This window comes from Populus euphratica, unplaced genomic scaffold (assembly GCF_000495115.2).
Source record: "Populus euphratica unplaced genomic scaffold, PopEup_1.0 scaffold11.1, whole genome shotgun sequence".
In the NCBI taxonomy this organism is placed as follows: domain Eukaryota; kingdom Viridiplantae; phylum Streptophyta; class Magnoliopsida; order Malpighiales; family Salicaceae; genus Populus; species Populus euphratica.
In genome coordinates this window covers 963,127-985,632 of record NW_011499878.1, presented here as the reverse complement: position 1 = coordinate 985,632, position 22,506 = coordinate 963,127, and the positions used below count along the sequence as shown (strand labels likewise).

The 22,506-nt window shown below is 35.6% G+C and overlaps 5 protein-coding genes, 1 long non-coding RNA gene and 1 pseudogene across 8 annotated transcripts; 3 read left to right on the top strand and 4 right to left on the bottom strand.

Annotated features, from left to right (window-relative positions):
- The first annotated feature begins 193 nt into the window (after positions 1–193).
- Positions 194–3,484, top strand: LOC105128801 (purple acid phosphatase 2-like). Of its 2 annotated transcripts, XM_011030627.1 has the most exons (9): positions 195–339; positions 374–651; positions 736–936; positions 1,019–1,130; positions 1,252–1,481; positions 1,620–1,758; positions 1,894–2,114; positions 2,823–2,944; positions 3,074–3,484. In XM_011030627.1, the coding sequence occupies exons 2-9, from the start codon at positions 409–411 to the stop codon at positions 3,270–3,272; spliced, it is 1,467 nt and encodes a 488-aa protein (XP_011028929.1). In that variant the 5' UTR covers positions 195–339; positions 374–408; the 3' UTR covers positions 3,273–3,484. The 2 variants fall into 2 exon arrangements, with proteins under 2 accessions (XP_011028930.1, XP_011028929.1); XM_011030628.1 differs by lacking the exon at positions 2,823–2,944 and having other exon boundaries at positions 194–339.
- A 2,051-nt stretch (positions 3,485–5,535) lies between these two features.
- LOC105128922 (dehydration-responsive element-binding protein 2D-like) lies at positions 5,536–6,393 on the bottom strand. Its single transcript, XM_011030778.1, has 2 exons — positions 5,905–6,393; positions 5,536–5,767 (listed from the first exon to the last, which is right to left on the bottom strand). The coding sequence occupies exons 1-2, from the start codon at positions 6,309–6,311 to the stop codon at positions 5,536–5,538; spliced, it is 639 nt and encodes a 212-aa protein (XP_011029080.1). The 5' UTR covers positions 6,312–6,393.
- Positions 6,394–7,610: 1,217 nt separating this feature from the next.
- On the bottom strand, positions 7,611–12,014 carry LOC105128802 (probable GTP-binding protein OBGC2). Its single transcript, XM_011030629.1, has 9 exons — positions 11,381–12,014; positions 11,196–11,287; positions 11,024–11,107; positions 10,526–10,603; positions 9,994–10,194; positions 9,809–9,916; positions 9,126–9,200; positions 8,788–9,008; positions 7,611–8,054 (listed from the first exon to the last, which is right to left on the bottom strand). The coding sequence occupies exons 1-9, from the start codon at positions 11,967–11,969 to the stop codon at positions 7,943–7,945; spliced, it is 1,560 nt and encodes a 519-aa protein (XP_011028931.1). The 5' UTR covers positions 11,970–12,014; the 3' UTR covers positions 7,611–7,942.
- A 208-nt stretch (positions 12,015–12,222) lies between these two features.
- LOC105128803 (uncharacterized) lies at positions 12,223–13,569 on the top strand. Its single transcript, XR_842950.1, has 2 exons — positions 12,223–13,007; positions 13,090–13,569. It is a non-coding gene; the product is annotated as an uncharacterized LOC105128803 (long non-coding RNA).
- LOC105128805 (glucose-induced degradation protein 8 homolog) lies at positions 13,057–15,472 on the bottom strand. Of its 2 annotated transcripts, none has more exons than XM_011030630.1 (7): positions 15,284–15,472; positions 14,863–15,004; positions 14,408–14,555; positions 14,251–14,326; positions 14,043–14,154; positions 13,812–13,898; positions 13,057–13,670 (listed from the first exon to the last, which is right to left on the bottom strand). In XM_011030630.1, the coding sequence occupies exons 1-7, from the start codon at positions 15,314–15,316 to the stop codon at positions 13,609–13,611; spliced, it is 660 nt and encodes a 219-aa protein (XP_011028932.1). In that variant the 5' UTR covers positions 15,317–15,472; the 3' UTR covers positions 13,057–13,608. The 2 variants fall into 2 exon arrangements, with proteins under 2 accessions (XP_011028932.1, XP_011028933.1); XM_011030631.1 differs by having other exon boundaries at positions 13,807–13,898; positions 15,284–15,471.
- Positions 15,473–16,908: 1,436 nt separating this feature from the next.
- LOC105128797 (cysteine proteinase RD21a-like) lies at positions 16,909–19,713 on the top strand (annotated as a pseudogene).
- Positions 19,661–20,798, bottom strand: LOC105128798 (uncharacterized). Its single transcript, XM_011030624.1, has one exon. It carries the CDS (start codon positions 20,641–20,643, stop codon positions 19,789–19,791), a length of 855 nt encoding a protein of 284 aa, XP_011028926.1. The 5' UTR covers positions 20,644–20,798; the 3' UTR covers positions 19,661–19,788.
- Positions 20,799–22,506: the final 1,708 nt, after the last annotated feature.

Sequence of the window (22,506 nt, the reverse complement as noted above, 5' to 3'; positions counted from 1 at the left end):
AAAAAAGGAAATCGTTTGCATTTCATGTAAAAAATGATAAAAGGTTGTTCATCATCTGTAATATAGTAATTAAAATAATCCTTTGTCGTGATAAATGTTAAATCTGATTTATGCTTATTTTTTTAACACTAAAAACTAATATATGATCTTGTTAATAATTAAATAAATAAATAGATAAAGTCGAACGCTCTTCTTCACTCCTCAGTCCACAACGTAAAGCACTGTCTGAAGGGTAGTTTCAGGACATCAATAAAGACGGCGGGGTATTACTCCATGCTTAAATATCCGTACCAAAGTATGAATAATCCTCACTCCATATACTAGCATCAGCAGAAAAAAAAAAAAAAAGTCCAGCTCTTCTGCCATGGTAGAGATAAAAAATAAAAATAAAAGTCCAGCTCTTCTGCCATGGTAGAGATGGTCTATGAAAATTTTATTAGAGTCCCTGAAAATTGGAAGCGGTCAAGTAGAGCAGAGACGGAAAGGAGATGGGATTCTCTTCTTTTGGTGGCGTGTTTGATATTGAGTTGTGCAGAGATTGTTAATGGAGGAATAACGAGCAGTTACGTAAGAGATGCTGACTTTTCTCTTGATATGCCATTAGACAGTGATGTGTTTAGAGTCCCTCCTGGTTATAACGCTCCTCAACAGGTGAGTATTGCTTCTTCAGATTCTGAATGTTCCTACATAATATACCTTGTGCTCTGTTTTTCATTTTTTATGTGATGATCGGAGGTTCATATAACACAAGGAGACCATGAAGGGAAGGGTGTGATTGTGTCCTGGGTTACACAAGATGAACCTGGTTCAAAGACAGTGCTTTACTGGGCTGAAAACAGTGGGCTCAAAAAACTTGCAGAAGGTTTTATAGTGACGTATAAATACTACAATTACACTTCTGGTTATATTCACCACTGCACAATAGAGGACTTGGAGGTATGCAGCATGCTCAAGATTCTCACTCAAGAATATTCTTTGTGAACTTGTAATCTGTGATTAAGTTTTACTATGATTGCAGTTTGATACCAAATATTACTATGAGGTTGGAATTGGAAACACAACGAGACAGTTCTGGTTTCTTACTCCTCCTAAACCTGGTCCTGATGTTCCTTACACTTTTGGTCTCATAGGTATAGTTCAGATTTTATTTTTTTTCAATTTCAAGAAAACATAGTAATTTGTTTATTTCTGTGTCAATGTTTCTGTAAGATTGTGTCTTCATCTCACTTAATCTAAAATAATTTTGAGCAGGGGATCTTGGTCAAACTAGTGATTCAAACAGGACACTTACCCACTATGAATTAAATCCTGCAAAGGGACAGACATTGTTGTTTGTCGGTGATCTGTCTTACGCAAATGATTATCCATTTCATGACAACACACGGTGGGATACGTGGGGAAGGTTCGTAGAAAGAGTTGCTGCTTATCAACCTTGGATTTGGACCGCTGGGAATCATGAAATTGACTATGCTCCTGAAATTGTATGCATCATAAGTATTCTTGGTTTGCTTTAGCCTCTTGTTTTACAATTTTTATTGAGAGATTGGTGATTATATTTTGTGTTTCTCTGTGGTTTCAACCATGATTTTCTTGATCAATCCTTGGTAATTTCATTGCAGGGTGAAAGCAAACCATTTAAGCCTTATACCCACCGCTATCATGTCCCGTATATAGCATCAGGTAGCACATCTTCTCTGTGGTACTCCATCAAAAGAGCTTCAACATACATCATTGTCATGTCCTCCTACTCAGCTTATGGTAAGTTTTCTTTCTTAGTCCCTTTTTATACTCTGTTGAAGAGAGATTGAGCGTACATTGCTTGTATGTCTGCCAAAGACTTGACTGGTAAGAGTCTCTCAGTATAGTGCTCTACTTAAACTTTATATTTTGCAGGAAAATACACTCCTCAATACATATGGCTAAAAAACGAGCTGCCTAAAGTAAACAGGACTGAGACACCATGGCTTATTGTTCTTATGCATTCTCCAATGTATAACAGTTATGTAAATCACTACATGGAAGGGGAAACCATGAGAGTAATGTATGAGCCCTGGTTTGTGGAGAACAAAGTCGATATTGTCTTTGCCGGCCATGTTCATGCTTATGAGCGATCTGTAAGTGCACATTCTCCATATATGATATCTTCCCTTTCGATCATTTTGAACTGCAGTGACATCAGTGAATAATGCACGTGCCTTAACTTTTTAACTGATTTGCGACATGTTATTTCTCTCAATCCATCTCCTATTCTTGATTTGGAATCATTTAAATAACGTGTACTAGTGGCTGAAATGAAAGATTTATGAAGATAAGTTTGTAGTAGCTAGTCTCAGCTGTGCAGGTATCGTCCCCTTTATTGCTTATGCTGTATTGGCAGACAGCATGGATCCTGCCATCTAGGAATCAACCACTCCCTTGTTTAAGCTCTTTACATGAAGAACTTGTTCTTCACACATTTTCCTAATTTTACTTTATAGGGAGTCTTCCTTTTGGATGATGCAGAACAAGCATAAATCTCAAAGTGAAGTTGCTTTGCCCTTTTCCTTCTGCTAGTTAAGATGAGTTTAGAATATTAGAAAAAGACACTGACATGCACTCATGACACGAAGCCATAACACACAGATGTCAGATTATATTTTGGTCCTTTAGAATGCTATTCAGGGGATGAAATCTAAAGATTTCTGGTGCTAACACCGCTCTCTATGTGGGACCAAATACGAATGTTTATTGAGTAAATTGTTCTGTTCAGGAGAAGGAAAACGTAACGAATCACATACTACTGTTTCTAGCATATAACAGCGTTGAATTGCTTTTCATTGCAGTATCGTATATCAAACATTGCATATAGAATTGTCTCTGGTTCGTGCACTCCCACAAGAGATGAATCTGCCCCCATTTACATAACCATTGGAGATGGAGGAAATCTAGAAGGATTAGCGACCAAGTACTTGCTGATTATTTTTATTTGTGTTTCACGAATGGTTTAGTTAGCAAGTACATGGTTGGAATAAAATGTCAATGGTTAATGGTTAGCTTTCTTTTTCTTTTTCTTTTTCTTTTTATTTTTTTGCAGCATGACAGAGCCACAGCCAAGCTACACAGCTTTTCGTGAAGCTAGTTTTGGTCATGGTATTCTTGATATAAAGAACAGGACCCATGCTTATTTCAGCTGGTATCGTAATCAAGATGGGTATCCTGTAGAAGCTGATTCTTTATGGCTGCAGAACAGATTTTGGAACCCCTTCAAAGCTTCATCCGTTGCAGCAATATGATGAGATCCTAAGCTTTGACAAGTTAATGGCTGAAACATTACCTCACACATCTAATAAACTTGGCTTGACTATTCTAGTTTCATTCAAAATCCTGTGTGATACGGACAACCTTGCAGATTATTTTGACATTTGTGTGAGCATGTTTCCTTCAAAACATAACAACTTTGTCATACTAGAACAAAATATGACATTGCACTTTGCCACTCTAAAGATCTTAAGGCTTTTGTTTGTTCTAAACAGTTGAAATCGAACACCTGACCTACAGAACTTCGATGAAAAGCATGAAATAGTGTGTAGGCTAAGCCAAAGTAAAATTCAAACCCAATCAGAGGTGCACCAAAATCTTTCCAGCCGGATGTGAACTAGCATGTTTATTTTTATCAGGCTATGGGGTCAACTCGCAGGTCAATGGGTCAACATTGAACAATATTGTTCAAACCTGTTGTGGGTTGAAAATTGCTGCCCGAATCTAACTGTTACGTTAGTCTGCAACACTTACAAAAGTGAACTGCAATGGAATATATGGGAAGTTCAGGACTGCAAAAGCTGAAGCACATCAAGACAACCTAACCTCCAATTTGAACATACAGCAAAAAACTGGGACTGCCATAAAGCTTATTTTATGCAGAATATTTGTGTTCTGATAACTATAGTAATAAATTTTCATAATCCAAGTAATCAAATCAGCAAGAGTCGAATCCTTTCCTCCATGAACCCTCTTATTTCATTCATCCAAATGCCATATACAGTAGCATTCCGGGAAATGACGAAAAAGTCCCTTCTGCATATTATTCTTAGCCCAACTGAGTTCATCAAGACCCGGCTTCCAACTCTTCTGTGATTTCACACTTACGCAAGATGGATGGCCAAACTTCCTTTGAGATGTTGCAGTCAAAGAGCAAATGATCCTACCCCCAACTCTTTTTTTCTTCTTTTGAATTTCTTGGCTAGAAATCTGCGACATTTAGAAAATACCACTGCAAGTCTAAAAACCGACAGCTGTCCAGCTAACGAACTTTCCAAAATTCAAAAGTTAGTTGAAAAATATCTGGAAGTTTATTTATTTATTATGATCATTATTATAAGAAGAATATCTGAAAGTTGGAGAAAGCCAAAAACAAATCCAAGGAAAGCGGCCACAAGAATTAGTATAGGGGCAAAAAGAATTGTGGGAAGCAGAGAAATTAAAATAAATAAATTGAAATCTTGGACAACATGTGGGAATGTTTTTTAATGAAGTGCTATGAAAATTATAAATTTTATTATAAAAATTAACTTCAATCCAGACCATGGGTCCTGCATACAATTTTGTTAACATCAACGTTTTTTTCTCTCTACTGTACTGTTGGTGTTATTTATTTATCTTCGGCCAACTTGTATACTAGAGATCACTACGTTACTCGAGAATTGAATTTCTATTATATAGATATTTTACCAATTATTTATTAAATAGAAAACTAGATATTTATATTATATTCATTAGATTTTACATATTTATTTAGATATAATTAAATATATATTTAAAATATGTATATAATTATTAAATGATAAATATATAAATGTTATGTGTGTGTAGTATATTTAATATTTTATTTTATCATTTAATATATATATACACACACACACACCGTGTGTGTATAATATTTATATATATTTTTTAAAATTTAATATATATACTATGTAAATATTTTGATCAAAGTTAAATTGCCATCCTATTACGAAAGTAGTACAATCCACCAATATAATTGAGTTTTGAGTTGAATTTAACAAATATTTATATCTCATTCATTTTATATTATTAAAAAAATTACTTATGCAAATAAATATATATATCAGATTGAAAGCACACCTGGAGTTTAAAACCTTATTCATTATTTAGTAATAAAATAAATAAATAAGAATATTTATTTAGATAAATATCTATCATATTCAAGTTAAATTATATCAGGAAGCCCATGACTAAGATTGAATTTGAATTAAGTTTAAAAAATATTTATACCTTATTTATTAATTCATTAATAATTTAAAAAAAAACTTTTTCATTATCCATTAATAAAATAATTATTAAAAAAACTTATTTATTCATATAAATATGTATCGGATTCAAGTTAAATTACCAATCAGTATAAAACAAAGCACCTGACTGTAAAACCCATGTGGCTTCAGTGCCTCTATAACTAGACTATATACTAAACATGCATACAAGGATTCTGATTTTTCTCTCTCTAGCCTCCTTTGACCCAGAAGAACATCGTGGTTCAATTTACATGCACCACGGAGCCTGCAATGTGTCCCAACCAGATCCTTCCATGAGATTGCTAGCAAAAATTCCGGGATCGTCCATCACTGGAAAATTTATCGACAATGCCGCCTCTGCCCAAATTGAATCATTGAAAGTCATGTTCACGTTGAGATTCGCCGAAAATTCTTTGATTACGTCTCCACTTCGCCCAAAATTTGCGTCATTTTCTACCTCCATTCCATTCGAATCAACGCTTTCATTAGAGAAAGACACGATTGGATTGTGGTTGTATAATATTGGTTTCGCCTCATTTGACTCCATATTTGGGATATTTGATGAACATATAGAATTTTGAATGAGATGAGAGGGTTGGTTTGTCATTTGGATCACCATGTAGGAATAGAATTTTGAATGAGAAGAGAGGGTTGGTTTGTCATTTGGATCACCTGAGAATTGGCAGGAGAGGCTGGAAACTGGCTTCTATTAACTTGTAACTCAGGTAAGTTGAGCTTTGCCTCAGGGCCATATAGTTTACGAGCAGCAGCATCGTAAGCCATGGCAGCTTCATGGGAGGTGTCATAGGTGCCAAGCCAGAGACGAGCACCACAGTTGGGCTCCCGAATTTCGGCCACCCATTTGCCCCAAGTTCTCTGGCGTACACCCTTGTAAGTGCAGAGAGCGTTCTCTGGTCCTCCTTTGCCTCTCATGCACCCTTTCCTAGAGCTAGCCTGCGCAGGTTTCTTGAACTGTTTTTTCTCTCCAAAACCACTCATGATTGATTTTGACATTCCTCCCATAAAAAAACACAAGAAAATAAGCGAAACAGTAACGCTGTTGATAAGCACATTGTGCAGCAAAGGGACTATTTATATGGCAGTATGCGAGGATAAGCGCTTGAATGCAGTCAAGAGCCAATTAAGGATATCGAAACGTGTCTCCGAATGGGCTGGGACTGCTACTTGGCAAGAACAATCGTGTCCAGTACTGCTAAGCTCAAGGTTTTCTTACATGGAAAACACCTGGCAAATAATATCTGTCCGCACACAAGCTCAGGTGGCAAACATAGGAGAATTTTAGGGTCGCCTTTTATTGTTAATTTAGTTACTACTGGGTGGGTGCGGTGTGTATGCTGCAAAGGGTTGGGGATAAGAACACATCGGAGTTCCCAAAACACCCACATCACAAACTTTTGCAACGGCTGTTTGATACTTGGGACTGTCAACTCTTGCGAGGTGGCGGGGGCTTGGAATTCAGTTCTGTGGGAACGCAGCTGCCATATTCATGCACCAACATCACACATTTTGTTTTTGAAATGCAAACTTATTTTTGAAAAAAATTTGATTTTTTTAAAAATTAATTTTTTGTATATTTTTAGATTGTTTTAATATACTCATTTTAAAAATAAATAAATAAATTATTTTAAAGCATTAAAAAAAAATAAGAATAACAATCTCAAATGACTTCATAAAAGGCCCACATGCAGATTTTTTACATTGATGCCGTACACTGAATCTCGCACTTTGGGTCGATCCATAGGATCAGATTCCAAGTAGGTTCGTGCACTGAAAAATAGCGCATTAATAATGCGTACAGCTACTGACTGCTGATACATGGCATTCATATTCCAGCTTGGGTCATGCATTTTCAAATTTTCAGTGCATGAATCTATTAGCCTTCTTGGCTGTTGATAAGATGGTGCGTGGGAGTGTAAAAAAACCGCAAGCTTTCTGACAGGTACAATCTACAGATATAACGAAGAGATGGGTAAGTATATGTTTTTGTAAAATAAGTTTTAAATTGTGTTTTTTTTGCCTAAGAAAATTAAATTAATCTTTTTTTAAAAAAATTGAATGGTTTTAATATATTGAAATAAAAAATAAAAAAATCAATTTAATGTATTTTCAATTAAAATATAAATACCAAAAGAAGTGAGACAATAGCTGTTGGACAGCCCCCATTATAAACTCTAATTCAGCATTCTAGGCCCAAACCAGGTTGACTTGGGCTCCTCGCTTTGTCCTCCCTGAATGATTTGAAGGTGTCCGGCAAATTTTCTAGCATTGAACAATGGACTATAGAGACAGCAATGCGTATGCCTCCAGCTGTCAATTAAATAGAATTTTAAGCGGGCATGAGATGGAGGTCTGACAGATACACGCTGAAAAGTACGCCGATCTGTTACAAACAAAAATGCAGTTTCGATACAAAATATCTACATAAACGTTGTATAGAGGCTAGTGGGAACGGTCTCGTTTGGGCCCAAAGTGAAGCGTTGGTAGTTATGAAAGGGCAACAAAAATTGGGTCACAGTAAGCACCTGAGCATGAATTGCATATCCAGCTTGGTGAGAATTTCAGCATATATATTGCAATTAATCAATCCATGTTAAGCTTTAGTTGACAAACCGATGGCCGTTGGACATTTGCAACTACATTGCTCTCACAGTCTTCATACTTGGTTCCATTGCCTCATGAGAATCTCTGCACTTCCTTAAGGCGGCCCGTATCTCCTTCAACATCTCATTTACTCTGATTCCTTTCCTGACAAAACCAAGAACAGAAAAAAAAAATGCATCAAACAATTTCCCATCTGACTTGTTCAAACAAAGCCAAGAGCCAGATGTGGGTCAAATTCTAGGGGAAATGAACGATTGTTTATGTATAGACAAATAGAATAAGTGAAGTGCAGATTCAACGATATCAATCTTCCTGCATGAGATGATTAGGTCATTTTACTACTTTTATTTGACTTGAAATTACGGCTAGAATAATTGTCACTGGCAATAGACAGATCCAGGTTAGGAAAGAAAAATATACGACAGATTTCAAGAGAAGAAATAGGACAATGATTTCTGCAGAGTTAGGAAGGCAAAATTCACAATGAACCAACATACTTTGATTTTCCTAGAAGAGATCATCCCACACATCACTAAGATACTTATTTGTCATGAAAATCTAGAGATGAATGAGTTGTCAAAGGCAACATTGTGTGCATCATTGCCAACAATAAGGTCCAATCAAAGTTTAGCATATTCTATCTAGTAAACCTAGCATTATATGAACGACTAGTACTCTAATGACAAGACGAAACAGTACTCGACTTCTTTTCTCCCAAATAACATGAGCCAAGAATGATACAATCACAAAGATCCAGATTAACAAAGAAAAGCATGGAGCAAAGTAGACAAAGTGAAAGCAAGATGCCACAAATTCTAGAGAGGTAATGATGAGCTAAAATATGTTTGTGAAGTCCAACAAAAAATGATTAACTTACAGAACACTGACACCCACAACAGCAAGCGGACGAGGATAGTCCTCTAACTCTTTATCCTTTTTATCTTCATTTGTTATCTGTGAAGGCAACTTATCTGCATTGCCATCTTCAGTTGAAAATGAATGAGCTACATCTTTTGACGTCATTTTTGGCTCAGGAGGCACCTCATTGCAACCAATTCTCAGTATTTCTTCAGTCAAAGATAGAAGCCTATCTCTTCCCTGAAAGAATAATTGATATATTGAAGCAAGAATGTGGGCATTCTATATGAATACATGTAAATACTCAGAAAGGAAGGATGTATGAAAACAAAGGATTGAAGCTGCATATGGACATACTTCAGGCAGGTCAATCTTATTTAGCACCACTACATATGGTCTTTCAAGGTACTCAGGGTTGTACATCCTCAATTCCTGCAGAACCAAAGAACGGTTTGTTTGCGATTAACTAAATAACTCCAAATAGAAAAAAGAAATGTCCAGGTGAAAAACAATGAGGGCAAACAAATTCTTTAGTTTTTTCCATTCCTGAAAGGAAATAATGAATCGTGCATAAAATTACAAAGGGAAAGCCAACCCTTCAAGCACTACTCAAGATCATGTCTATGCTAAGAAGCTTGCCTTTCGGCCTTACATCAGCCTCATCATCTAATGAGTTGTTTTGTGATCAAAAGCTCTCTAACAGCTGTGACATTCCACATCAGCCCTTCCTTTTTCTTCCCTGTTTTCTTCTGGGATTTTCATCAATTAGGTCCAATCCACATCCTAGCAGGATTTGGGAGTGAACTTCATTGCTAGACTTGAGTCCATCACTCCCTAGAGCTATTTATAGATATCTTAAAATTGAGATCTTGATTTAAATAGGCAAGCAAAACCCATAGAGGGTTTGCTATTCAAATCATATCAACTCACAGAAAAGACACCAGTACTTTCTAGATCTGTCTACACTAGTGAGGCTGCAATCCAATTTTCAAAGCAAATATATAAAACCAGAAATAATATAAAATTAAGGGAAGATATACTTCTTTGACAGTTCTATAATCATTCACGGGGTCCTCAGCAGCAGCATCAACAACATGGACCAACACACGAGTCCTTCTAAGGTGCCTCAAGAAATTGCGGCCAAGACCCTGAAGGATAAGAAAATTTCAGTTTTACTAACTGAAGCTTTTGATAAACCGTTGGATTAGATATGAAAATACAGTACCTTCCCCAGATGAGCACCTTCTATAAGGCCTGGCAAATCTGCCAAAGTTGCTTCAGATGAATACATCCCTGCACCTAAAGCTGGGTCACCATTGAGGCGCCCAAGGTTTGGCATCAATGTTGTGAAAGGATAATCAGCGATATCTGGCTTTGCGAGTGTAATGGCTGCCAAAAGGGTTGATTTTCCAGCATTTGGAAGTCCCTACACAAGCAAGTTAACAGATCTGGCAATCAAAAGATTATAAAAGATTCTGTTAATATATTAATTAAGAGTGGGGTTGGTCACAGCCACAGCAACCCAACAAAACATATAAAGCAAATTTCTAGTTTACCATCTACTGGTTGCATATTCTACTATACGGAGATTTCTGAAGTTGAAATATCTTAGATTCAGATATAAATTAGTAGCCTTAAAGAAAATTGTTAGTATTTATGAAATGAAAACCACAAAAATCCAATTACCGAAATTTTAAAGAACCTAGACACATGCATACATTACAAATAATAAAAATTAAGTGAGAAACGGCATGTACCACTAGACCAACATCAGCAACAACTCGGAGAATTAGCTCTAAACTGACTTCCTCCCCAGATTGACCGAGAATTAAAACCTGCAGTAAATCATAAATGTTTAAAACCCATGTTCGGATAGGAAGGGAAAATCAAACATGAGAAGCGATAAACCATAGATACAGTTGTTGTTGATTATTTTATAACTCTATCGCAAAGTCTAGAATTTCTTATTGAGCAACTTCTTTAATAATCATCTTTTCATATATATTTAACTCTTAAACAAGACCATAACACCAAAAAATGGAACTGCAATCATGACATGCAAGAAAAGAAAAATGAAATGAGATTCCTTCAACAACTTAAGCCAAGCACAAGTCTAAGCGCAGATGCATTACATAGTTGGGCATCGCTAGAAGTATCAAAATCTAGCAGCAAGCACGGAGCAGGTATAATTGCCATAGTGACCTTGTGTACATAATACAATATTAAATAAATAAATCAAAGAGCATGTTCTTCACCTTATCACTATCATCTCTCATCACATTTGTTGTTAATGTCATTAATCTTTTCTTTCTATGCTCTGGCGCTTCAATCAAACTAATCTGCAGCAAAATCAACAAAATGAATCCCAAACCGCACACCCAAGTTACAATTTTCCACATTCCACTATCTTAAAAGCAAATTCCTCACCCCTCCTTGTCCACCCCTCGCAACAAGTATTTCATCCCCTGGTTGCGCTAAATCAGCCAATAACATCCCTCTTTTACGCTTCACAACCGTACCTATCCCATTAATAAAATAAAAACATAAACCATAAACACAATTTTAAAAATTGTAGCCAAAAAAAGAAACGATGTAATTCGTAACGTACAAACCTACAGGCACAGGAATACGCAAAGTCGGGGCGGCAAATCCATTATGCAATTGAGAAGTTAAAACGCCCATAGCATCAACATTCCCTCCGCGTTTCGCATTGAATCTACTTTTACTATGAAGCTCCAGCAACGAATCTTTTCCTTCATCCGCATAAATCACTACATCACCTCCATGTCCACCCACAGGAAGAATCAACGATCCATGAAAGTCTCTTTTATACGAGCTCTTATTTCTACTCCTTTTCTCCTGTTTTCCTTTGCTACCATTATTATTATTCCTCTGGTTAGGCATATTAAGGATTGATCCATGGCCTCCATCTCCTGATCGGACGGTGATTGTTACTTGATCAAAGTACTTGTGAGGCTCTTTAATTAAAGAATCAGGATTTGTAGTAGAAATAGTCTCTTTGGCTTTAGCAAGTCTGCAAGTAATTTTGCAGAATCTTGAGTTCGGAATGTTTGGCTCGAAGTTTTTTGAAACCCTAGAAAACGAGTGCCTGTTGAAGAGAGAACAGGGGAGGGACACCGTGTCGTTGCCCAAGTGGAGGCTTAGAAGCAAAGAAGATGGAGTTGCAGGTATTGACAGCATTATCCGAATTTGAAAGGGAGCTGAGATGGATATTTTCGGGGGTTAGCACTGGGTATTTATAGATGTGGACCCGTTTGTGGTTCAGCCCATTCATGATTTGGGCCAGCTTTGATATTTCGAAGCCTGAAACCCTTCAAAGCCCAAATAGCCCATGACGATATTAATACCTGTCATTTTACATGGACTGGTGGTTCTGATGCCTGTGTCTAATTTAAGGCGGGACAATTTTTTTCGTGAGAAATGAATACTTTTCTTTCAATAATTTGAGAAATATACCACTGAATTTATATTTAAATATTTCTCAAATTGTTTTATCAAGAAATTGTTATTATGCCTTGCCTATCATTTGTACTTGGTTCCTCCTACTTGGACTGGAGATGATTACCAGGTGAAGAGACCATACGGAATCCGGTCAACCTAATCCAAAACTCCGCTCGCAAGTCAATTAACTCAGTTCAACCAAAGGTTTTTTTATTTTATTTATGAAACTACATTTTGAACAAGCCTGCTAAATGGACTCACAAGCCGAGTAGGTCGTACATTTATTTTTCCTTATCGTGGTTACAAAAGAAAATAGGAACAGAAACTAACAAGGACACGAGAGAAGAAACGACGCTCCATTAGTTTCACTGAACGAAAACCGATACACCTAAGGACCAGAGGCAGAGTTAGCTGACCAATCCACGATGGAGCTAGCCTCACGATGATACGATACATTGTAATCACTCAGTCTCTTGATAGCAAATGTCAGGTACTGCTAATGAGAAGATAACATTTGCAACCACATCATTCCAACCCGACCCGTCCAAGAATTGCGCGTAAAACCATGTTAGAATGAACTTCAAACAAGACCCTGCAACTGGCGTTATTCCAAGCAACTTGTAAACCAACTAGAATAATAACCCGTAGTTTTGCACGAATAGATTGCGGAACCCCCTATCACGGGCCTCGGACTAGCGGCTAGTGTAATCAAATGGTCGAAGCCTCCCTTCATAATCACTAAAATTATCGAGTACCAGCAAGAATAATACCATCAACATTCCAGAATTACAATTCGTTTCGAAGCCTCCCTTCATAATCACTAAAATTATCGAGTACCAGCAAGAATAATACCATCAACATTCCAGAATTACAATTCGTTTTAAGGTGCGCCATGTACACCGTGTTATAGAAATAGGGAGGCAAGCACGCCTACCAATGGCAGTTTTTGCCCCCGTGAATAATTTTACAAGCAATATTGTTAGGTACTTCAACCTTGCTCCACTAGACATGACTTCCAGCAACGTCAAATCATAATTAATTTGACGTTTGGGCACAAGATAATCTAGAGTCCTGGTCTCTAATTAATATGCAAGCAAAATTTTACAAGACATTGGATTGTCAAAATCATGGATGATGACGTCCAATTTAGGGCAGAGCTCACACCCAAATGCACTAGTGTTGTGGTCAATCATGGAAAGAGGCCTACCTCACCAAATGCAGGAAGAAGCAGACACATGAGACAGCTGACAGCCTTCTCAACAACTTTCACGGATGTGAAGGCATTGATAACTGTTTTCTTCCCATGAACAAACCTTACACCAAAACCACGCGGTGGCAACAAGATACGAAGTGCCTTCATTACTCTCACCGAAATCTTTTAATCACTTCCAGAACCTAGCCTTTGAGAAAGTCTTTCAGAGAAAATAGTGGAATCCCATCCTATGAAATCATGTATTAACATAGTAAAGCATTGATATAGAAAGAACAAATTAGCCCAGAAGAAAATCAAGAACAGTTAAGAAATCAGCAGAAGTAACTAACATCCTCAGCCTCTAATGCTTTCAATATGCCCTACCTTACCGTGATCTTGATTTAAGCTTTGCCTGACTACTGTGGTCTGTTGTATCAGCCTCTCGATTGCTGTGTAGCTTGGCAAGTTTGTATGAGCTGATATCATTCATGACCAATAAATATATAAAGTGTGTCAATGATAGTTATTAAAAGAAGCATCAAATCAACAAGAAGCACGTTTATTAGTAGAGAATCTTCTGGAAAAAACATGGAACAAGGAAAAAAAATGACGAAACCAACCAAGAATAGCCCGATTCAATTTATCTGCTACATGCTGACGGTACTCCAAGCCAAGCAGATGAAACATTGGTGATTTTTCAGGTTCCTCATAAGCAAGCAGAGCCATAAAGTCCTGCAGCAATAAGAAATGGCTTTTCATTCCCAACAATACTAGACTAAACAGCCATGTTAGGTATGCTTAAAACGGTTTCCTCAATAAGGGACATACTTCAAGTTTTTCAACGTACTTCTTCTCCTTTCCAAATGGTGTCAACTTCTGTTGAGCAAATTCCAAAGCTTCCGTGCTGTCCATAAGCATGCAAACAATTTAACATATGAAGTCAGCTGCATCACAGTTTCAGAAGTATAGCTCTTATACTGCTTACCACTTCTTAGCACAAACAAGATCGGCAAAATGAAGGCTCAAGAGATCAAAATGCAAGTCCTTGTTATTCTCCAGTAAGTCACATGCCACCTGTTCTGTCAGCTCAACTGCCTTGAGTGCATTCCCCTCTAAAGTACAACGAACGATTCCTGAGCACATAGCATACAATTAGCGCCGCTATAATAAAGAACAGAGATCAGCAGAGGAAAGAAAATGAAAATCATTGTCAGATCATTTATATCCAGGAAAACGTAGACACAAACTACTTAATACACTGCATATCATTGCATATCAGTTGCCAAGAAATATCTACCCAATTCTTCCAACAATCTTCATGAAAACAACTGACATCGCCAGAAACACAGATATATAAAGAAACTGGTTAAGTGCAGCTATTCACATACTTTAAGGTTGTGCATCCTGCTTCTCAGCCAAAAACTGGAAACATTCGCATACCTTTTCTTTTCTCCATATCCTCGATATAATCTGCAGGCTCAGGCATCCCAGAACAAGCCACAAACGATTCCAGAGTTTCTCCGTAGCAATTGTGCACCAGATAGGATAGCACAATATTGTGGATATCACTATCTTTGATGGCCTGTAAAAACACATAAAAGCAAAACATCCGTACATTACAAAGATTAAGCATAACCCTCAAACCCTGATTACTATTACCAACAATTGCTTCAAACAATTTGGTCAGTCAACATCGTTGATAATACCCTTAATCATCTATTAACAATATTGCAAAGCAAATGATGTGAAACAGAAATTAGGGTTTCGATCAGTAGTAGTAATGATTATTGAGTGTGATGTAGCAGTGTTAAATGACAGATACAACTGGTATTCTAGGATTATAATGATAGCAATTACTTACAATTTGTTCGTAGTGACGAGGATCAACATCCATGGTTGACTGGATTAGGAAGCTGATTACAAGTAGGGAGAGAAGATTATGGTTTTGATGATATGGTGGCGTTTGTCTTGTCAGTTGGTGTTCTGATTTTTAGGGCTCTCTTGGCTTGAAGAAGAATAAAAACGTAATCGGTCGTTAAATATCCTATCACTTTAGGTGTTATTTGACATTGCAGTCTACTTTAGCATTTAATTTTTTAATATATATACTTGAATAGTTTTAATAAAAATAAATTTATAAAATATAAAATATATTTTACTACATTATTAAAAAAAATATTAAATTTGATGTGGTTTATGGCACAAGTTATATACTAAATAAGTTAATTAAGATATATGCGGATAATTTATTTTCATATTTAAAAATAAAAATAAAGATGTTTTTTTGAATAAAAAAAATTATAACTTCACTCTGATCTCATTTCAATTTAGGTTTGAGTTTTTAAATCAAATTCAGTCAACTTCGATTTAACACCTATATAAATTCATAAAAAATTCTATAATGTACAAAATATGTATAATTACATCATCTTAGTTATGTCTTGAGATTCAATTTTAAAAAAGAAATAAACACAAGGAGAAAAAATAAAATTATTAAACAAAAAAATGTAAGAATATTTATATCGAGAATTTTTCTCTACTCTTTTTTTTTTAATAAAATCAGTCTTATAAAGTAATTAATATAATGCAACTAATTACACGTTATATCAGCATAAAATTTCCAATCAGTAGCAATGCCTTATGTAACAGTGGAAAAAAGAGTAAAAAAACAAAACGAGAGGAAGAAAAACCATAATTATCCACTACCTTTTTATGTTACTATTTTTTTAGCACATGCCTTGCATATATATTATTCAACTAATATTTTTTTAATTTCTAATACATTTCTTAAATTTATTTATCAGGGAATAAATTCTATTATTTATTTGATAAATATGTTTTATTTATAAATAATTTTATACAACTTTTAATAATCATAATTAAATTATTATTTTTTAGTTTTTAAATCATATAAAATAATTTTATCTGGAATTAAGTAAATATCAGATACATGATTTGAAATATGCTTAAAAATTCAAATATATGTGGCTCTTAAAAATGATAGTTACATAAAGAATTTTACCTAATATATATTATCAAATACCTTCTTCACTTAAACAGTACTTTCAAATACAAGTAACATAAATCTAATTAACAATAGCTAAATGAATTGCGACATGCTATATCTCATTAAATCATTGTTGTTATTATAAAATTCATATGAACTTTATTGTTTATCTTAATACATCTACATCTTTTTATTATTTTAATCATGTTCCATACTCAATTTTTATTTTCTAATAAATGAGTGTTATTGGTAAAATTACCCTCTAAAATAAAAATAAATTTAATAAAAAATAAATTAAATGATTATAAAAAATTCAAAATATATTTATCTGTATGGTTAAATCATATATAAAAATTAAAAATATTTTATAATTATTTAAAAATAAGAAATAAATTATTGATATAATTGAGATATTTATTATTTTAATCAAATAAAAGAATATCATGCAGAAGCCTTCGGAAACTTCTTACCGTTCCTGTATAAAATAGCCATGCCTCACTACTTGCATGGCTCTCCATGTCTCTTGGAAATCCAATCCAGCAAAACCTCGAAAGTGAAAAGTCAACTTTTTTTTCTTCTGACAAATAGGAACTTCCTTTACACGTTTGCGTTCACTCTCCGTGTCTCCGTCCTTTCTCTTTCTTCTTCCTCGGACATCTCTCAGCTCTTTGAAACATGGTGCGAAGAACATGGCAAAACATGATTTTGTTAATAAACACAGCAAGGGTAATTCTTCTTATACCCTTTCTCTCATGCCTTCGCTGATCTAACCCATCGTGAGTTCAAGACTTCTCGGCTGGGACTCTCTGCTGCTCCTCTGAATCTTGATCAGCGAAAACTAGAACGTACCGGGCTAGTTGGCGATGTCCCTGCTTCGATTGATTGGAGAAAGAAAGGGGCTGTGACCAATGTCAAGGATCAAGGTAGCTGTGGTACGTTAGTAATAGGCTTGACGTAATGATCATAGAAACACTTTTATGATTTTAAGTTCAATAATGATGATTGATTTTATTGGATAATGCATTTGCTGTGCTATATCTTTCAGATGTGAGTTTCTTGTTTGATTAATGATTAGCTCAATTATCCAGTAGTCAAGCTGTACAGGAGAGGGCTTTGAATTTGTATAATCGAATTGCTATCATAATATAGAATAATGACTAACGCTATTAGGTGCTTGATGTTTCTTTACACGGTGTTCGATCTTGTTGCTGGGGACATCATCTTCATCTTTGAAGAAACTTAATCGACCCCAGGATAATATTGAAGTTGGCTTCTAGGAAATGGTTTTAGTCTGTAGCTTGCCCTCGTAACTACTCCTATTGCTTTTAGTTATAATTCTGCAGATATACTTTTACTGCCTTCTATTTTGTTGCTATTGATTTTTTGTAATATCCTGCAAATATTTGTGTTTTGACTGAAAGTCTACTAATTTACACCATTGTTGATTGCGAGCACTAACTTTTATTCTAGCTTAAATGTGTTACTATTTTCCTACAAGTTATTTTATCATCCCTAAATTATGTATGCTACAATATTTGCTGCCTATGCTTTGCTTGGTATAGAATTGCAGATGCAGCTGGTTTTAGCGCATTTCAGAACAGCCTTTCGGTTTGAAAACTGCATCAGTTACTTCAGAACTCAGTTTTTCTTAATGTACTTTAGAACTAAATCAGCTGCTGTATTATCCAGGTGCTTGTTGGTCGTTCTCAGCTACTAGAGCCGTCGAAGCCATGGATAAATTGTCACTGGATCTCTTGTTAGCCTTTCGGAACAAGAGTTAGTTGACTGTGATAGAAGATTCAGTAGTGGCTGTGAGGGTGGACTCATGGACTATGCATTCCAATTTGTCGTAAACAATCACGGGATTGATACTGAGGAAGATTATTCCTATTGAGCACAGGATGGGACCTGCAATAAGGAAAAGGTGAGCTTTATTTTTCACGTTTGCGCTTGTTTTGTTCAGATTCTTCTCTTGCATATGCACATGTATGTTCTTGGCTGCTTGGCATGTAGACTTTCGTAGTGTTTTATTTTCAACATTTATGCTTTGCCTTAGTGTATTGCAGTTGAAGAAGCATGTTGTAACTATTGGTAAATAAGTTGATGTGCCGCAAAACAACGAGAAACAGCTCTCACAAGCTGTGGCAGCTCAACCCGTGAGTGTGGGTTTATGAGGCAGTGAGAAAGCATTTCAGATGTATTCCAAGGTTGGTCCTTGTGGCAATATGGCTGAGTAGTGAAACCTGTCAAAGGAAATGTGATTATGATTGGAAGTGTTCTGATTATTTTGTGTGATAAGGGATTTTCACAGGCGCATGTTCAACGTCTTTGGATCATGCCGTATTAACTGTAGGATATGGGTCAGAAAATGGAGTGGATCCTTCTATTAAGTTCAATTTGAAGTTCTTTTCAAATGACCCGAATTTATTTTGGTATTTTTCTTTAGCTATTGGTTCTTGTCTGAAAAGGCCAGCTTGTTTGTTCAGGTTTAAGCTCTGGTACTTGGTGAACATTAGTCTATATCTCAGCATTATATACATCAACAGAGTTGCCTAAAAGGTATGAAGCACTTGTGGCATGCGACAAGAAGCAATGCGGGTGTAGGGTTTTCTTTATCCGTCAAAATTCATCAAAATACAACCATAGATGCAAATTTAGATGGTGAGATGGAGAGCTATAGTTCATGATGCAACAGCATACAAGTCTAAAAATCCTCTGGCCAGAAAAATTGCCTTAGGTAACTAATAACTTGTAAGCCTTTCAAATACATGAAAACTAGCCTGCTAGAGACATTATCTATATCAAAAAGCTTGAGATGTTAGCTGCATCATTTTTCTTCATTCAACCTGGAATCTGATACAAAACCATGCCGAATTTTGTGGTCCAAGTAATGCCACATATAGTTCTTGAGCCACTTACAAATTGTGTCATGCAAGAAGAAAGTGCGAAGAAAGACGCATCTTGTAGAGCGTACAAAAACTTTTGATGGACATATCAGAAATCATCTAGAACATCATGATAATCATTGTTGGAGTTAAGCCAGGTCAATTCCATACAAACACTAGCTCGCCGTGCTAAATCTGACATGATCAACATTAACTAATGGTTTATGAGCTTCCATAGTTCTATGATTAGCAGAGCACGACACATGTGAGACTAATCACAAATCACTCGAATCCAAGCTATTAAGTAAACAATTACACATCACATTACCGGTTAAACAGCTTTCCCTTATGAGCAAAAATCTTAATCATTTTATAAAATATGCACAGTTCAACATCTAACAAAAAAAACAAGAGGCAGTTTCTTCTGTATAAAATTGCCAACACAGTCAAAAGACCAAGCATTGATTACCTACATTATGAAGAGGGAAAGGCATCTTTAACAGCAGAAGCAGCAGACAAGTAATTAAGTGTGTTCCTCAAAGTCTCCTTCTCCCTCTTCAACCTCGTCGCGGTATCCTCCAATTCAAGCAAGGCCTGCTGCTCTCTCGGAGCTCCCTCAAAAGTACTTCCTACGAAGAATGAAAAGGGAGTCGGGAACAAATTCCGTCTCAAATCCTGCGCTTCCTTTTCAGGCTTCCCATTTAACCGATTCGACAATCTTATAACGTCCTTCATGTGCGTCTCCACTTCCGTCGCTAACGCATCCACATCCTCCTCCCCTGACGGCCTGTCCTCCAGCCACATCACCTCCGCGACAAGGTAAGGTTTCGTACGGACTATATTGGTTACACGAAACCGTTCCTGCCCTTTGCAAATGAGGAAGAATCGGTCATCAACGAGGCGTTCGTGCTTGACGATTTCACCGACGCAGCCCACTTCGGCGGTGCCGGAGACGGCGTCGGAGAAGATGACGCCGAAACGGAGGTCGGTACGGAGGAGGGTGTGCATCATAATGCGGTAACGGAATTCGAAGATCTGTAGAGGGAGGATTGCGCCTGGGAATAGAACTAGCGGGAGTGGAAATAGTGGGAGTTCAACGACGTCGTCTGATTTTGGATGGTTTGTGTTGTGGTGTTTCTCGGAGAATGATGAGGCCGAGCATTTTAATGAGGCGGCTCGCCTTTTTTGGCGGCGGCAGTGTAGGAGCGAGTCAAGTGATGATGACAATTTGGAGAGGGAATTGAGATTGTTAGGGTTTAATGAGGAAAGAGCGGTGGTGTTGGGTTTTAAAGAGGGTTTGTGAGTGGAAATTAGCTGTGGAAGAGCCATTAGCGGGGAGAATGTCGAGGGACGGACACTTTAATTCGGCTCGGTTCAGTTCAGTTCAGTTCCATGAGTAAAATGTATTGATTACTGGAGGTTGTTCGATGATGATTTGTTTTAATGTGATTATGGTGTTTGAAAGCGGATCCGGTGGTTTTAAGAGGAGGGCAGGGAAGTGTGGATAAAATGGCAGGGGTAAGGTAGGAATTTGGTGGTGTGGTCAGGAGTTACCCACGTGGGAGTAGGGTTATCTTGTGCCTGGCAGTTGGTAACGTCAAATGTGTCATCCCAGTGGCTGTTGTTAGCCAAATCGTTTTCACTTGAACAGAAAAAAAATCTGCGTTTATCTTGTTGGCTAAGAGGTCAGTCGTTAAAAAGCATATTTACATAAGATCCGGCCTGACCCGGTTCATCAGGTTAATTCATGGACTTGTTTATTTGAAAGCGGGTCGCTGAGAGTTCTAACTTTTTTTTTTATATATATATATATAATAAGATTGTTTTGAATTTTTTTAAAAGGAAAAAAAATTCAAGTTTAGATTATTAGATTAATCTAGAGTTTTAAATTAAATTGATATTCAAATTGAATTTTATATCTATAATTCATGGTCGAGGATACTGAGGGTCATGTGCCGCATGGATTATTATTATTATTGACTGCAATGGACCTAATTAGACCTCCATGAAAAATCGGTTTCTAAACTTATGATATTGAATTTTAGAAATTTGGTTTCCCATCCATCACTCTGTTATTTAACATAACATGACAATAACATAAACTAAGAGAAAAATAAAGGTGCAAAACAGTATTTTTAATGTAATAACAATTTTATTTAATTTATGTGGATTAATATAGTAAAATTATGATTTCGCTACTCAATTAAATAATATTTGAATTTTTTAATGTGGTAGTGTAATCTTTTTAAAGATTCCATGAACAATAAAATATACTAAAATACCATGAAAAATAAAAATAAAAAATAAAAAATTACACACCTCATGTTCAGGAGGGATAATTTCATTTTTCTATTTTTGAATACAAGCTAGATTAATTGATTACCTTTAAAGTAAAACAACAACAACAACAAGTATTTTTTGTCACATGAGTTGTTTTTTTGTTATTTATTATTTTATTAAGAGCATTATAATTTTTAATCAATATTAAATAATATTAAAATTATCAAAATGAGTGTTACAAACAATAACGTGTAGAAGATGCATGTGTATTTTAAATGGCTTATATTTTATATTTTCACCATAGTTTTTTTTTCTTTAAAATTTTTATTTTTATCCTTGATCCCTTGTAAATATTTAATTTCTTTTCAATTTAGCCATTTAATCTCAATTCATCACATATTATTTTTTTCAATTCGATCCTTGTTCTCTTGATTTTTTTTATCTTTCTTGGTTCTTTTATAAAAAATTTATTGTTTTTTTAATTTCACTATTCAAGTTTTGTTGTGTTATTTATTTCAATTTAAACTCGTTCTTTTATTTTTAATTTTTCATTTTGTAGAAGTTATTGATCTTTCCAATTTAATCTTTGATCATTTTTTTTAATTTTTAATTTTTGTAAAATTTTTCAATTCAATCCTTATTCTTTTGACTTTTTATCCTTTTTTTTTCTTAACTCTCTTATAAAAAAATTATTAGTTTTAAACTTCATTAATCAATCCAAGTTTATGCATGTTATTTTCTTTAATTTGGTTCTCGTTCATTTTTTTATTAGAATTATTTTTCTTTTTAATTTAACCCTCTAGTAAAAAAAATAGTTGTTTCTAATTTACTTTTTATTTTAATTTTTACCCGCATTCTTTCAATTATTATTTTTATTTTTTATCCTTTTTGTGTGATTAATTTATTTTCCTG